This window comes from Lontra canadensis, unplaced genomic scaffold (assembly GCF_010015895.1).
Source record: "Lontra canadensis isolate GAN:19392208 unplaced genomic scaffold, GSC_riverotter_1.0 scaffold10, whole genome shotgun sequence".
NCBI lineage: Eukaryota > Metazoa > Chordata > Mammalia > Carnivora > Mustelidae > Lontra > Lontra canadensis.
Window position 1 is genome coordinate 2,065,882 of NW_022631004.1, and position 12,961 is coordinate 2,078,842.

The following is a 12,961-nucleotide window of genomic DNA, read 5'->3' on the forward strand; positions in this document are numbered from 1 at the left end:
ATGTCAAGTTTGGAAAATTCACATTACTTGATTTTCACACTGATTATAAAGCTACTGTTATTAATTAAGACAATATAATACTGGTGAAAGGAAAGATATTCAGGTCAAGGAAGCATCATGTAAAGTCCACTAATAGACCCATACATACATGATATAATAATTTTTGACTCAAGTACCAGTATAAATTAATGGACAAAAGAAAACCTTTTAAACAAATAGTGCTGTAAGACTGAGTTTTCCTATGGGAAAAAATAAAGCATGACTCTTACCTTATGCCGTACAAAATATGAGTATTGGCAATATATCTTGTAAAAGGTGTAACTATAAACTTCTAAAAGAAACATTGTGACACTGGAGTAGGCAAAAATCTCTTAAAACACAAAGAGCAGAAACCTAAAAATTATTAAGTGGACTTTGTCCAATTATTAATTAAAAATAAACAAAGAAAATTTTCCCATTCATAGGACTCCATTTAAAAAACAAAAAGATAAGGCACACAGTGAAAGCATAAATTTGTGAATCAAAGAAGATAAAGAATATGTGTCTAAAATGTACAAATATCTCATACAGCTCAGTACTAAAACCATCAACCCAGTTGCAAAATGGATAAACAATTTGAACAATTTACATAAGAAGACATAAAAATGGCCATTTAGTATATGAAATGATACTCTGTATTCTTAGTAATAAGGGAATTGCAAATTAGAAGCATAATGTGATATAACCACAGTTATAAAACTAAAATTTTAAAAGGCGATAATGTCAAATGTTGGCTTAAAACCATCCTTATTTATGCAACAGCCAGGTGATCAACAGGTAAATGAGTAAATAATAAGTAGTATATCCGTACAATGGAATACTACTTAGCAATAGAAGGAATGAACTCTTGATATACACATGAATCAATCTCAAAAATATTCTACTGAAAAAGTCCCGACAGAAGAGAATACATATCATACAATTCCATTTATATGAAATTCTAGATAAAGAAAACGAATTTACAGTTGCAAAAAACAGATCAGTGATTGCCTAGGGCAAGAGATGGATGGAAGAAGAAACTACAGAGGAATATGGGAACACATTTGTGGGTGATGGAAGTACTTTGAATCTTGATTGTGGTTTCAGTTTCACAGATATGTATACCTCCAAAAATTAGCAAATAATACACCTTAAATGGATGCAGTTAATTGTAGAAAATTTAAAGTTGTTTATAAAAATAACAAAGATTAGTAGAAAAGAACTAGTGGCTTAGTGATTTAAATGAAAACCTTTACAGGCAAGCTTAGAAAAAATATATATACACATAATTTAATACTATGACCTCTCCAAAAAATATACAAACATAAATTACCTCGTGATAAACATCTAAAAGGGAAGTAGAATAGAAATAGGAGCTCAGAGAGGCAGAGGAAGGACACAGAATATTCAACTTTTATATAAGAACTAATTATGTGTTTTTTAAATGATAGTGGGAATGGAATTGCTATGGTATTTGGATATCAGTGGATGCTTTTAGAAGAATAGAAAGATAAAACTATCTAATCTTGAATAAAAATATTTATATGACACCTTTAAAAAGGATAAAGAGGTACATAGTTCTTCAAAATTCACTAGAGAAGGGACACCTGGGTGACTCAGTCAGTTAAGTGTCTGCCTTCAGCTCAGGTCATGATCTCAGTGTCCTGGGATCCATCCCTGCCTCCAGCTCGCCTTGAGCACCCCCCTTCTTAGGGTCCCTGCTCAGTGGGAGTCTGTCCCCACCTCTCTGCCCTCTGCCCCTCTCTGCCCTCTGCCCCTCCCATCTCCTCTCTCCTCTCCTCTCCCACCTCTCTGCCCTCTGCCACCTCTCTGCCTTCTGCCCCTCCCACCTCCTCTGCCCCTCCCCCTGCTCATGTGCTTTCTCCCTCTCTCTCTCTCAAATAAATAAATAAGAATTTTAAAAATATCCATTAGTGGGACATCTGGGTGGCTCGGTCATTTAAGCATCTGCCTTCAGCTCAGGTCATGATCTCAGGGTCCTGAGATTGAGTCCTGCATTGGACTCCTTGCTGAGTGGAGCACCTGCTTCTCCCTCTGCCAGCAACTCCCCTGCTTTGTGCGCTCTCTCTCTCTGTCTTGACAAATAAATAAATAAAATCTTAAAAATTTTTTTTAAATCTTCATTAGGGAATACTGAGACAAAATCACTGTCTAACTGGAAGGAAATTTGTTCTGTTTATAGCCACCTTCTTACAATTGTTGTTTTTAGGTATCTTGTGGTGCTCAAGGAGGCAGTGTTATTATACAAGTATATAAAATTTATATTAAACAAGTTTTGTTAATAACTCATTTTAGAATAATGTATAAAATAAAAATTCCAAATTATTAATAAATATAAACACCACAAGACAAGAATCTTTGTCTTGTTCAGTGAAATACCCCAAGCACCTAGTACATTTCCAGGCACATATTAGTTGCCTAAAAAATATTTGTGAATAAATCAAATAAATGGTATAAAATTTGACTCCTAGGAGGATTAAATGATTGTTTGGTATAGCCTACTATACAAGAATTTAAATTTTATCTAGAAGATTGCATGGTGAATAGTTTTCAAATATAAAAAATCAGAAGATTACTATTGAATGGCTTCCAGCCAGAATAGCTTGAATTGGGATTGCTTTAGTTAGCTACTGCAAATCTGAGGTTGCAGATTTCCTATGACCTACATCCACTGGCTTCTCATTTAAGCTTCTACAATTCTGGCAGAGAATGGTGCCAGAGAGCAGAAGCAACAGAAAAGACTAACAGATATCTAAAAGCTTATGCTCAGATATACCATATCACCACTTGGTCAAATTCCATTGGTTGAAGCAAGTCGCATGACTAAATCCAAAATCAAAGGCACATAAAAGTATACACATATAACATAAATGAAGAAAGTGAATGATCATGAACGATAGCATAACCTACAATGTACCTCATATTCAGGTCAATGTACCTCTAACTTGAGCAACTATTAGTGTGTACTACCAATATTTGGCACACTCTTCTATGCTTTGAGAACTAATCCACCTGCCTTTGGATACATTCACATTTTTATTTTATTTTTTTGTTGTTTTAAGATTATTTATTTATTTAACAGACAGAGATCACAAGTAAGCAGAGAGGCAGGCAGAGAGAGAGAGAGGAGGAAGCAGGCTCCCTGCTAAGCAGAGAGCGCAATGTGGGGCTCGATCCCAGGACCCTGAGATTGTGACCTGAGCCGAAGACAGAGGCTTAACCCACTGAGCCACCCAGGTGCCCCACATCTTTTTTAATTATTAACTTACACGGCTGGTGGGAATGCAAGCTGGTATAGCCATTCTGGAAAACAGCATGGAGTTTCCTCAAGATGTTAAAAATAGAACTACCCTACAACCCAGCAATTGCACTACTAGGTATTTACCCTGTAGAAAACAGATGTAATGAAAAAAAGGGGCACCTACACCCCATTGTTCATAGCAGCAATGTCCACAATAGCCAAACCATGGAAGGAGCCAAGATGTCCTTCAACAGATGAATGGATAAAGAAGACATGGTCCATATATACAATGGATTATTACTCAGCCATCAGGATGAATACCTACCATTTGCATCGACATGGATGGAACTGGAGGGTAGTATACTAAGTGATGTAAGTCAAGCAGAGAAAGACAATTATCATATGGTTTCACTCAGATGTGGAATATAAACAATAGCACAGAGGACCATAGGGGAAGGGAGGGAAATCCGAAGGGGGAGAAATCTGAGAGGGAGACAAACCATGAGAGACTATGGAACCTGGGAAACAAACCGAGGGTTTCAGAGGGGAGGGGATTGAGGGGTGGGGTAACAAAGTGATGAGTACTAAGGAGGGCACATGTGATAAGCACTGGATATTATAAGCAACTAATGAATCATTGAGACTACATCAAATCTAATGATGTGCTATACAGTGGCTAACTGAACATAATTAAAAATTAAAATAAGAATAAAATAAATAAATTATTAACTTTGACAGGTACAAACACATCTTTTTGGCCTAGAAGTCTTTCTGTCTTTTCAGACTATTTTAGCATATCTCCTCTCCTATCCAGTATGTGCTGATTTATGACAAGGTGACAATATTAATTCCAAGACACTGAATGCTGCTAATATTTTTCCTTTGTACCTATAAGGCTGAATTTTTATTCAAATAAATGCAGAAGAAAAAAAAATTTTATATAAGCCATATAGAATTATTTAAAGTCCAATTTAGAATTAATACAATTAAAGTACACACTTCAGACCTCCCAGCTTCATACTCTAACCCTGAGTGTTTGTTTCTTGGTTTCTCTACTGGAGGACTCTTTCTGTACTTCTAAGCCACATTTCAAAAGCTATTTCTTGCTTCACTCACAGCCTATAGTAATTTGCTTCTTATGAAATTGTCCATAATATATTCCGTAACTTGCTTATGGTACTTATCATTTCTCATCTTGTAGTCTATGAATTTTACCTATCTACCAAAATATAAATACCTTCGAATCAAGAAATGTGCCTTTAAATTTTATACTATGTATTTGTTGTCTTGTTTCTTAACAGAATACCTGCATAGCATAGAGATTGAGGTTATAGGTTCTGATGTTGGACTACCTAGGCTGAAATTTCCATTGAAGCACTGCTTAGGGTATCATTTTAGGCATGTTTTCTGACTACAGCATTGAGTACCTCAATGTTCTCCTCATGAAAATATGGGTAATAGTACCTAGCCTATAGATGTTTTGTAAGAATTAAATTCAGTTACATGGGTAAATTTGTTTGAAACAGTGCCTAATATAGAATAAAAGCTCAATGGTTATTGTCATTTCTTACTTTCCATATATTACATATTCAAATCATATTTAAATGAGTAAATGAGTTAAATTCAAACTTCAAAAAATTATTATGAAAATCTTCAAATATAAACAAAAATAGAATTATTTAATGGATTGCCATCTCCTCAACAACTTTCAAAGTTTTGTCCTACTGGATTAATATGTCTCAGACCTTTTTTGCCTGAAGGGTTATAAAGCAAATCCCAGACATCATAGTATTAATTGAGTCCATTTTTAAAAAGCTAACTCATAAAGTAATGATGAGTAAAAATAAAGTAACCATTGTCTGGAAGGAAATCAGGAAATATTACCAGATCTCTTTTTTCCCAACTATGTGGTAATATTAGAAAAATGTTTGCCTCAAATATTTTGAAAATTTTCATTTCATATTAACATACTTAGTCTATAATTAGAGCCAAAAATCAAACAACTTTTGAAAATAATCATAAGAAAGAAAATGGAAGAACCTGGGTGGATCAGTCAGTTAAGTGGCCGATTCTGGATTTCTGCTCAGGTCATAATCCCAGGGGTTCCTGGGATTGAATCCCATATCAGGCTCCGTTCTCAGCACAGAGTCTGCTTGAGAATTCTCTCCCTGTGACCTCCCCCTGCCTCTCTCTCTCTCTCAAATAAATAAAACCTTTTTTAAAAAGAAAGAAAATGATGCTTTTAGTTGAAAAACAAATTTTCCTTTGTTTTTAATTTTGAATCTTATACATACAAGTATAAAGTTATTTAGTAATTACTATATGCTCTTTAAATATATGCAGAGAAATATAAGACAAATTCAGACACAAATACAGACACGCACAGATATACATACATACATGCGTATTCGCATGTATGTAGCATGTATGTAGAATAATTTATTAGATTATAACTTCTTCAAAAGCAGGCAAAATTCTTCTTTACATGTTATATGGTACCAAGTATATTATTAAGTTAATCAGAATCTTATGAATTAAGTGTTGCAGACATCAGATATTTTTCTGCTCAGTGTATATATTATATTAAGATATCCTATTTAATGATTTTTTAAAATTTATTTATTTGACAGATAGATCAAAAGTAGGTGGAGAGGCAGGCAGAGAGAGAGGAGGAAGTCAGGCTCCCCACTGAGCAGAGAGCCCAATGCGGGGCTCAATCCCAGGACTCTGGGATCATGACCTGAGCCTAAGGCAGAGGCTTTAACCCACTGAGCCACCCAGGCGCCCCCTGTTTAATGATTTTTATCCATATTTTAACATCAGATTGATTTTGGGCAAAGTAGTTATGGATGCTGATCCACTGATACCTACTGTAATTTTATGTTCTTTCAACCAAAAGTTGTTTATCTGTAATTTATTTTCAAAATCTTTTAAAATTTTTATAGACCAAATGAACACTGCATTGTTCACTAAATGGCAGTAAAATGATGTAACACACATTTATTTTGTGATACCTGGAACAATTCATGAAACTTATGGGGACAGATATATCCAAACAATTTATTAGAATTTGAAGTTATTTTTTAAATTGTTTCCTTAAAATGTAATAAAATTAAATATTAAGATAAAAAATATATATGAAGTGTGAAAATGATAGTGAATATATATATGGTTTATTGCTGGGTATTCAATTCTGACCTAGACACATTATTTTTTTTTTATTTATAATCAGATAGTAGTTAAAAATACTACTGAATAGTATAGATGCACCAAGAACTTAGCAATTTGAAACATGAAGCTAGGGGCCAGAGTACCTGAAAGAGTATCTAAAAATGATAAAGCAGAAAATAAATCATTAATTTTGTGTTTAATCAACTTACCTTTCCATAAGTCCTTTTCTGAAGATTACACTTCTTTCATTGGTTGGCTAATGTATGTTTCTTAAATCAACACAGGACCAGGGGTTCTATTTATTTTATGCAACAATTCTACCTGCACACCTATGACTCATAGCTCAGTGTAAATACTATATCTTGAGACATGCTGTATCCAGAGTTGAGCCTACTTTTTCTTTCCTGAGAAACTGAGGTGAACAGTAGACATAAAAATCTGACTGAACAGGGAACTTCAATTCTTTCTCACTACATAGGAAAAAAGCCTATGCAATTGGTCACTTACTAAAACTCCTTTGTTCTCTGAAGTTAACCACCATCATCAAAATGTTCTGTGGAGACTATGTAAGTAAAATGGCTATTTCTATAAAGCTTTTCCAGTCTTTTGAGATTTGAACCTTATTTATAAAATTTCATGTGTGGTGCTTGACATTTTCATCAGGAAATATTAATGTTTTAATTTATTTTCATTAAATTTTTAATTAATAGATGTTCAATACAACTATTAAAGTTATATTGTTAAATATAAACCTATGCTAATTTTGAAACCTATGCTAATTTTATTATTCCATAAAGACAATTTAGACTGCCTTTACTTTCATGAGTAATCTGACTTAATTTTCACTAAAGTTATAAGATTTTTTCCCATATGTGTTTCTATCAAAACTAAAAATAGGGGCACCTGGGTGGCTTAGTCAGCTGGGCATCTGCCTTCAGCTCGGATTCTGACCCCAGAGTCCTGGGATTGAACCCCATGTTGGGCTCCCTGCTCAGCCAGAAGCCTGCTTCTCCCTGTCCCTCTGCCTGCCGCTATGCCTCTTTGTGGGTCTCTGCCAGATAAATAAAATCTTTAAAAAAAAAGAGAGAGAGAGACTAAAAATAAATGTGATTGTTAATTTTTTTAAGGATTTTATTTATTTATTTGACAGACAGAGATCACAAGTAGGCAGAGAGGCAGGCAGAGAGAGAGAGAGAGAGAGAGGAGGAAGCAGGCTCCCCACTGAGCAGAGAGCCCGATGTGGGGCTCGATCCCAGGACCCTGGGATCATGACCTGAGCTGAAGGCAGAGGCTTTAACCCACTGAGCCACCCAGGTGCCCCTGATTGTTAATTTTTATTTTAAATCTATGATCTTTCAGAAAAGAGTTTATTTTTGAATGATTATCTTTTGAATTTAAACAATGTATAACTCAGTTTAGTATTTGTTTTTCTTATTTGAATCATTTCAATGCAACTACTCTTAGTCCTCTAACATTTGAAGAGCTAACATAGACACTGAGCTATCTAAATATACATTTTAAAAAAGATATCCATTAGACATGGTCTTGGAAATTATATGTAATTGTGCTCTGTGTTGATGACAATTTTTTGAATCTATATAATAAAAAATGCTTTCAGGAAGCTTTTTATTTTTACTGCAATTTTTTAAGTAAAAAAGTCACAGCATAAATATTTGGTTAAACTTTGGCACACAAATAATGTTATCTAATTTTAAAAAGTATTAATTTCCAAGAAAATTTTATTTTGTTTTTCAAATCAAATATTGAATAAGGATCAAAAAAGGGGCCAATTTCAAAATTAGCAAGACAGGAAACAACATGTGTTGGAAGGGATGTGGAGAAAGGGGAACCCTCTTACACTGTTGGTGGGAATGCAAGTTGGTGCAGCCACTTTGGAGAATAGTATGGAGAGTCCTCAAGAAATTAAAAATTTCTTCCCTATGACCCTGCAATTGCACTACTGGGTATTTACCCCAAAGATACAGATGTAGTGAAAAGAAGGGCCATCTGTACCCCAATGTTTATAGCAGCAATGGCCACAGTTGCCAAACTGTGGAAAGAACCAAGATGCCCTTCAACAGACTAATGGATAAGGAAGATGTGGTCCATATACACTATGGAGTATTATGAGTCCATCAGAAAGGATGAATACCCAACTTTTGTATCAACATGGATGGGACTGGAAGACGTTATGCTGAGTGAAATAAGTCAAGCAGAGAGAGTCAATTATTAAGGTTTCACTTATTTGCGGATCATAACAAATAACATGGAGGACACGGGGAGATGAAGAGGAGAAGGGAGTTGAGGGAAATTGGAAGGGGAGGTGAACCATGAGAGACTATGGACTCTGAAAAACAACTGAGGGCTTTGAAGGGGCAGGGGATGGGAGGTTGGGGGAGCCAGGTGGTGGGTATTAAGGAGAGTGTGGTGCAAAACAATGAATACTGTTACGCTGAAAAGAAATTTTAAAAAAGGGGGGGGCCAATTCCCATCATTGTTGCCTTAAGCAGCTTAATTTTATCTTGAGATTCTAGGATTCATAAGCAGTTGAAATTTATCATTACTATTTTGTTAATCATGCAGCAGTTACATTTCACTACAGAGAAATGAATCATGAAGTAATTCAGACCAGCATGGTAAAATGATTTAATTCATAAACAGCTACTGTTTTCTCCCTTTTTGTTCATTCAAGTGTAATCATTTGGAAATATTACATCCTATATACTGTGTATGCCAATTTATCAAAGGAACATTTAGAAAATACTTAAGTTATATTTCAGGGAATATTAAAAGTTATGATGATGACAAGATTTTAAAAAAATGAAATGATTGGCTATCATTCTGGAGCTGATAAAGAATATCAGAGACTAAAGAGGTGGATTTGAGCATGTTTAAATATGCGTTTTAAGTTATTTTTTTATCATTTAAGAGATAAATGTTAGGTTTTATGTATTATCTCAGCACATTTTGATGATAAAATAGTTTTACATAATCAAAATCATATTTTAAGGTAATTATTTATTAATTTGAAATATATGGTCTAAGTGATTAGAATTTGGTATTAAAGAGGCACCTGGGTGGCTCAGTGAGTTAAACCTCTGCCTTCGGCTAGGGTCATGATCCCAGGGTCCTGGAATCAAGCCCTGCATTGGGCTCTCTGCTCAGTGGGAAGCCTGCTTCCTCCTCGCTCTCTCTCTGCCTTCCTCTCTGCCTACTTGTGATCTCTGTCAAATAGATAAATAAAATCTTTAAAAAAAAAGAATTTGGTATTAAAGAGACCGACAGTCAAGGTTAAATTAATCTGTTTAATCTCCATTTTGAGTCTGGTGTTCTCAAGCAAAAGATAAGCTCTTCCATAGGCAATAAAACAGAAATTTCCATATTATGGTGTGGATGATTATTGACTGGATTGCTGCTTAAAAATACACTTGTAGGTCCTCTACTGAGCAGTTTCTATTCAATATATGACATCTGAACTTACATGCTTGATAAAAATAGTTGAGCATTTTTGAGAGCCATTGAGGTAATTCATTAGTAGCAATTAAAAATATAGAAAAAAATTTTTAAAGATTTTATTTATTTGGCAGAGAGAAAGATCACAAGTAGGCAGAGAGGCAGAGAGATGGGGGAAGCAGGCTCCCTGCTGAGCAGAGACCTCAGTGCGGGGCTCAATCCCAGGATACTGGGATCATGACCTGAGCCAAAGGCAAAGGCTTAACCCACTGAGCCACCCAGGTGCCCCCAAAATATAGAAAATTTAAGTATAAGTCAAGCAAGAAGCAAGAGTCATAGAAAAGTAGCTGCATTTCTACAAGAAATAATCATATGTAATACTTTAAAATTATTTTCTATAATTATGGAGGTAGATAACACTTAATTATTGAAGTAGTTTCAGTGGGTTAGTTACATTAAGAAGGTAAATATACCTCAATGCAATAAGTGTATTTTACTTATGTGCTTGACCATAAGACTGTCTATTGAAAGCAAGATTTAATTCATTATGACAAAACAAATATGTTTTATTAATTTGTCAGATATAAATCACCTTTCAGGAAGATATTGTTATAATATCCCTCCTACATTGAGGGAAATTGCACTGTAGAATATTAGATAAATATAAATATGTATTTTATATAGTAGATAATCTATAAATTATTAAATTTGTGAATATTATTAATTATATTTATAATTATTTAATTGTGCTTATATAACTCTTAAATATTAATAATAAATATATTTACTTAATTAGAAAATATATAAATTATATTATATATATATTTGCCAAAGCCAGGATCCAAACCCAGTTATCACTGTGTCCTTCTAATTTGAACTTTTATCCACTATAATATACTGCCTCATTCAAATATATTGGCCTGATTCTTCTAATGAAAATTGTTGGCTATTTTTGTCCTGTTTTGTCATAACTGATCCCCTTTTTATATAGTAGCATTTTATTTACTACAGATTGATTTATTTGATTATACTCTTCCTTCTTGACTCAAAGTAAACTTTAATCCTCTTCTTTTTCCAAACCTTTTGATAACTTTCCTATTTCTACCATATTTGACTGATAGAAAAATATTAATTGTTGGAGTTTTACAAGCAATATAACATATTGATATCATAGTCTGTATCTGAATTAACTATGCATTATACCTACAGTAGAGAAACAATTATTAAAATTATTTGAATCTCTACTATACATCAGGAGCTTTGCACACTTCGTCTAATTTAACTGTCACACCAAATCTTTTCACAAAAGTATCATTTAACATGCTAAATTTTTAACACTCCTTTTGGAAACACCAAATATTCTATTCAGTGGTTCTATAATATATTATTTTTAGTCTTCACAACCTTCAAGGAAAGTATTTCTGTTTTCCACATGAATATACGGAGGATTAGAGAAGGTCAATACTTTCCTCCAAGTGAAAAACCAGGAAGTGGTCATGCAGGATGATCCTGTCTAACTTCAAAACCATTTCTAATACACAAAAAAGTAAAAATACCTAAGTGCAATTATCCTACATAATTACTGGCTTCATGTTACAAAGCAAAAGGTGGGTCCTTTGGAAACCCAATTAAGAGGCAGAAAATTAGCAGCTGTAACTTTACAAAGATGCTTTTCCTCATAAATGCATCCCTAGAATGGCTCCCCAAAGAGCGCCAAAGCCAAACAACAGCAATTTAGGTAATATCTAGTGTGTACAACATGATTGTCTGCATTTTAGCCCAACTAATATGGAGTAAATGCATTGGTACTTAGCAGTGAATTATATGTAATGAAGGAAGAGCCCTCAGTAAATCAGAAACAAATTCAGGGCATTCTATCCAAGAGTGATTGCAAGCTGAGAAGACCTCCCATGGGAGCAGAAGCTGTTGATTATGCAAGATTATTTTTAAAGCAGGCTTTTCCTATTGAAGGGTATTCCTGAGAGAAGTATTTCCATCCAAGAAATCTGACTTTGATTAATAATCTGTAATATGACTTACTGAACAAATATTAATAAAAGGTTACTCATACTTTAGATTGCTTTCTACTATCACAAGACTACGTTGTCTGAACTTTACACACTTTGATTCAACAAAAGTTATGAATCATGCTGGTTATGCTTCAACTTTTACTGAAGCCTCTGTTGAATTGGACTGGAAAAATTAAATGTATTTTTTCCTTGAAGAGATATATGAGCATGCTGTTGATTTTTTAAGCCCTCTTATAATAGCTATAATGGCTTTTAAAGGTAAAGGCTGAGCAAATAGAACTGTAGAATGGAAATGAAACATAAGGTCAGAACCAGCTTTACTCCACAGGATCCATATGACAGAACAATTTACTTCATCTTTCTGCATCTCAGTTTTCCTATCTATGAAATGGATGTGATAATGCACCTATGTTATAAGAACCTCTTAAGAATTAAGTGGCAAATAAAGCACTAAGAAGACTTGAAACATAAACACTACTCCAAAAATGTATGCTAGATTAGTGTTTATTTAGTAGCAGTTCCCATGTTTTAACCCTACTCTAACTCAAAAGCCCTGGCCTTCAGCAATCCAATGCACTATTTCTAGAGATGAAGTTAAGTTTGTTGCCAAGTTTGGTTTCATATACACACACACATATACGTGTTCAATCATTCACATACATATATACACACAAACACACATACATACACACATATATGTATGTAACTATTCATAAAATTTATTAATGTTTGAATAACATCAGAAGTTTCAGGAATAGAAATAGAGTCTCTTAAACTCAGCATAATCTTTATTTGTAAATAGCTTCTCCCATGCTAAAATTTTCATAATCCCACTTCCTCCCTCCCCAGTTACTACCACAATCTCCTTTTTATGGCAAAGTTCCTCAGAAGTGCATTACATTCATTATATTCCATTCCTCTCTTCCAGTTCTCTGAATCTACTTTAATTCGGTTTTCACTCAAATCCATTTCACATAAAATGTCCTATGAACATCAACAGTGACCTCCATGTGCCTGAATCCCTTAT

The 12,961-nt window shown here is 34.1% G+C and overlaps 1 protein-coding gene across 1 annotated transcript in view; it reads left to right on the top strand.

Moving 5' to 3' along the window:
• Positions 1–6,823: 6,823 nt before the first annotated feature.
• ANXA10 (annexin A10) overlaps positions 6,824–12,961 on the top strand; it is a 105,575-nt gene continuing 99,437 nt past the window's right edge. The window contains exon 1 of the mRNA XM_032855909.1: positions 6,824–7,017. Coding sequence (XP_032711800.1) covers positions 7,000–7,017 — 18 coding nt within the window. The 5' untranslated portion in view covers positions 6,824–6,999. The remainder of the gene's footprint in view (positions 7,018–12,961) is intronic.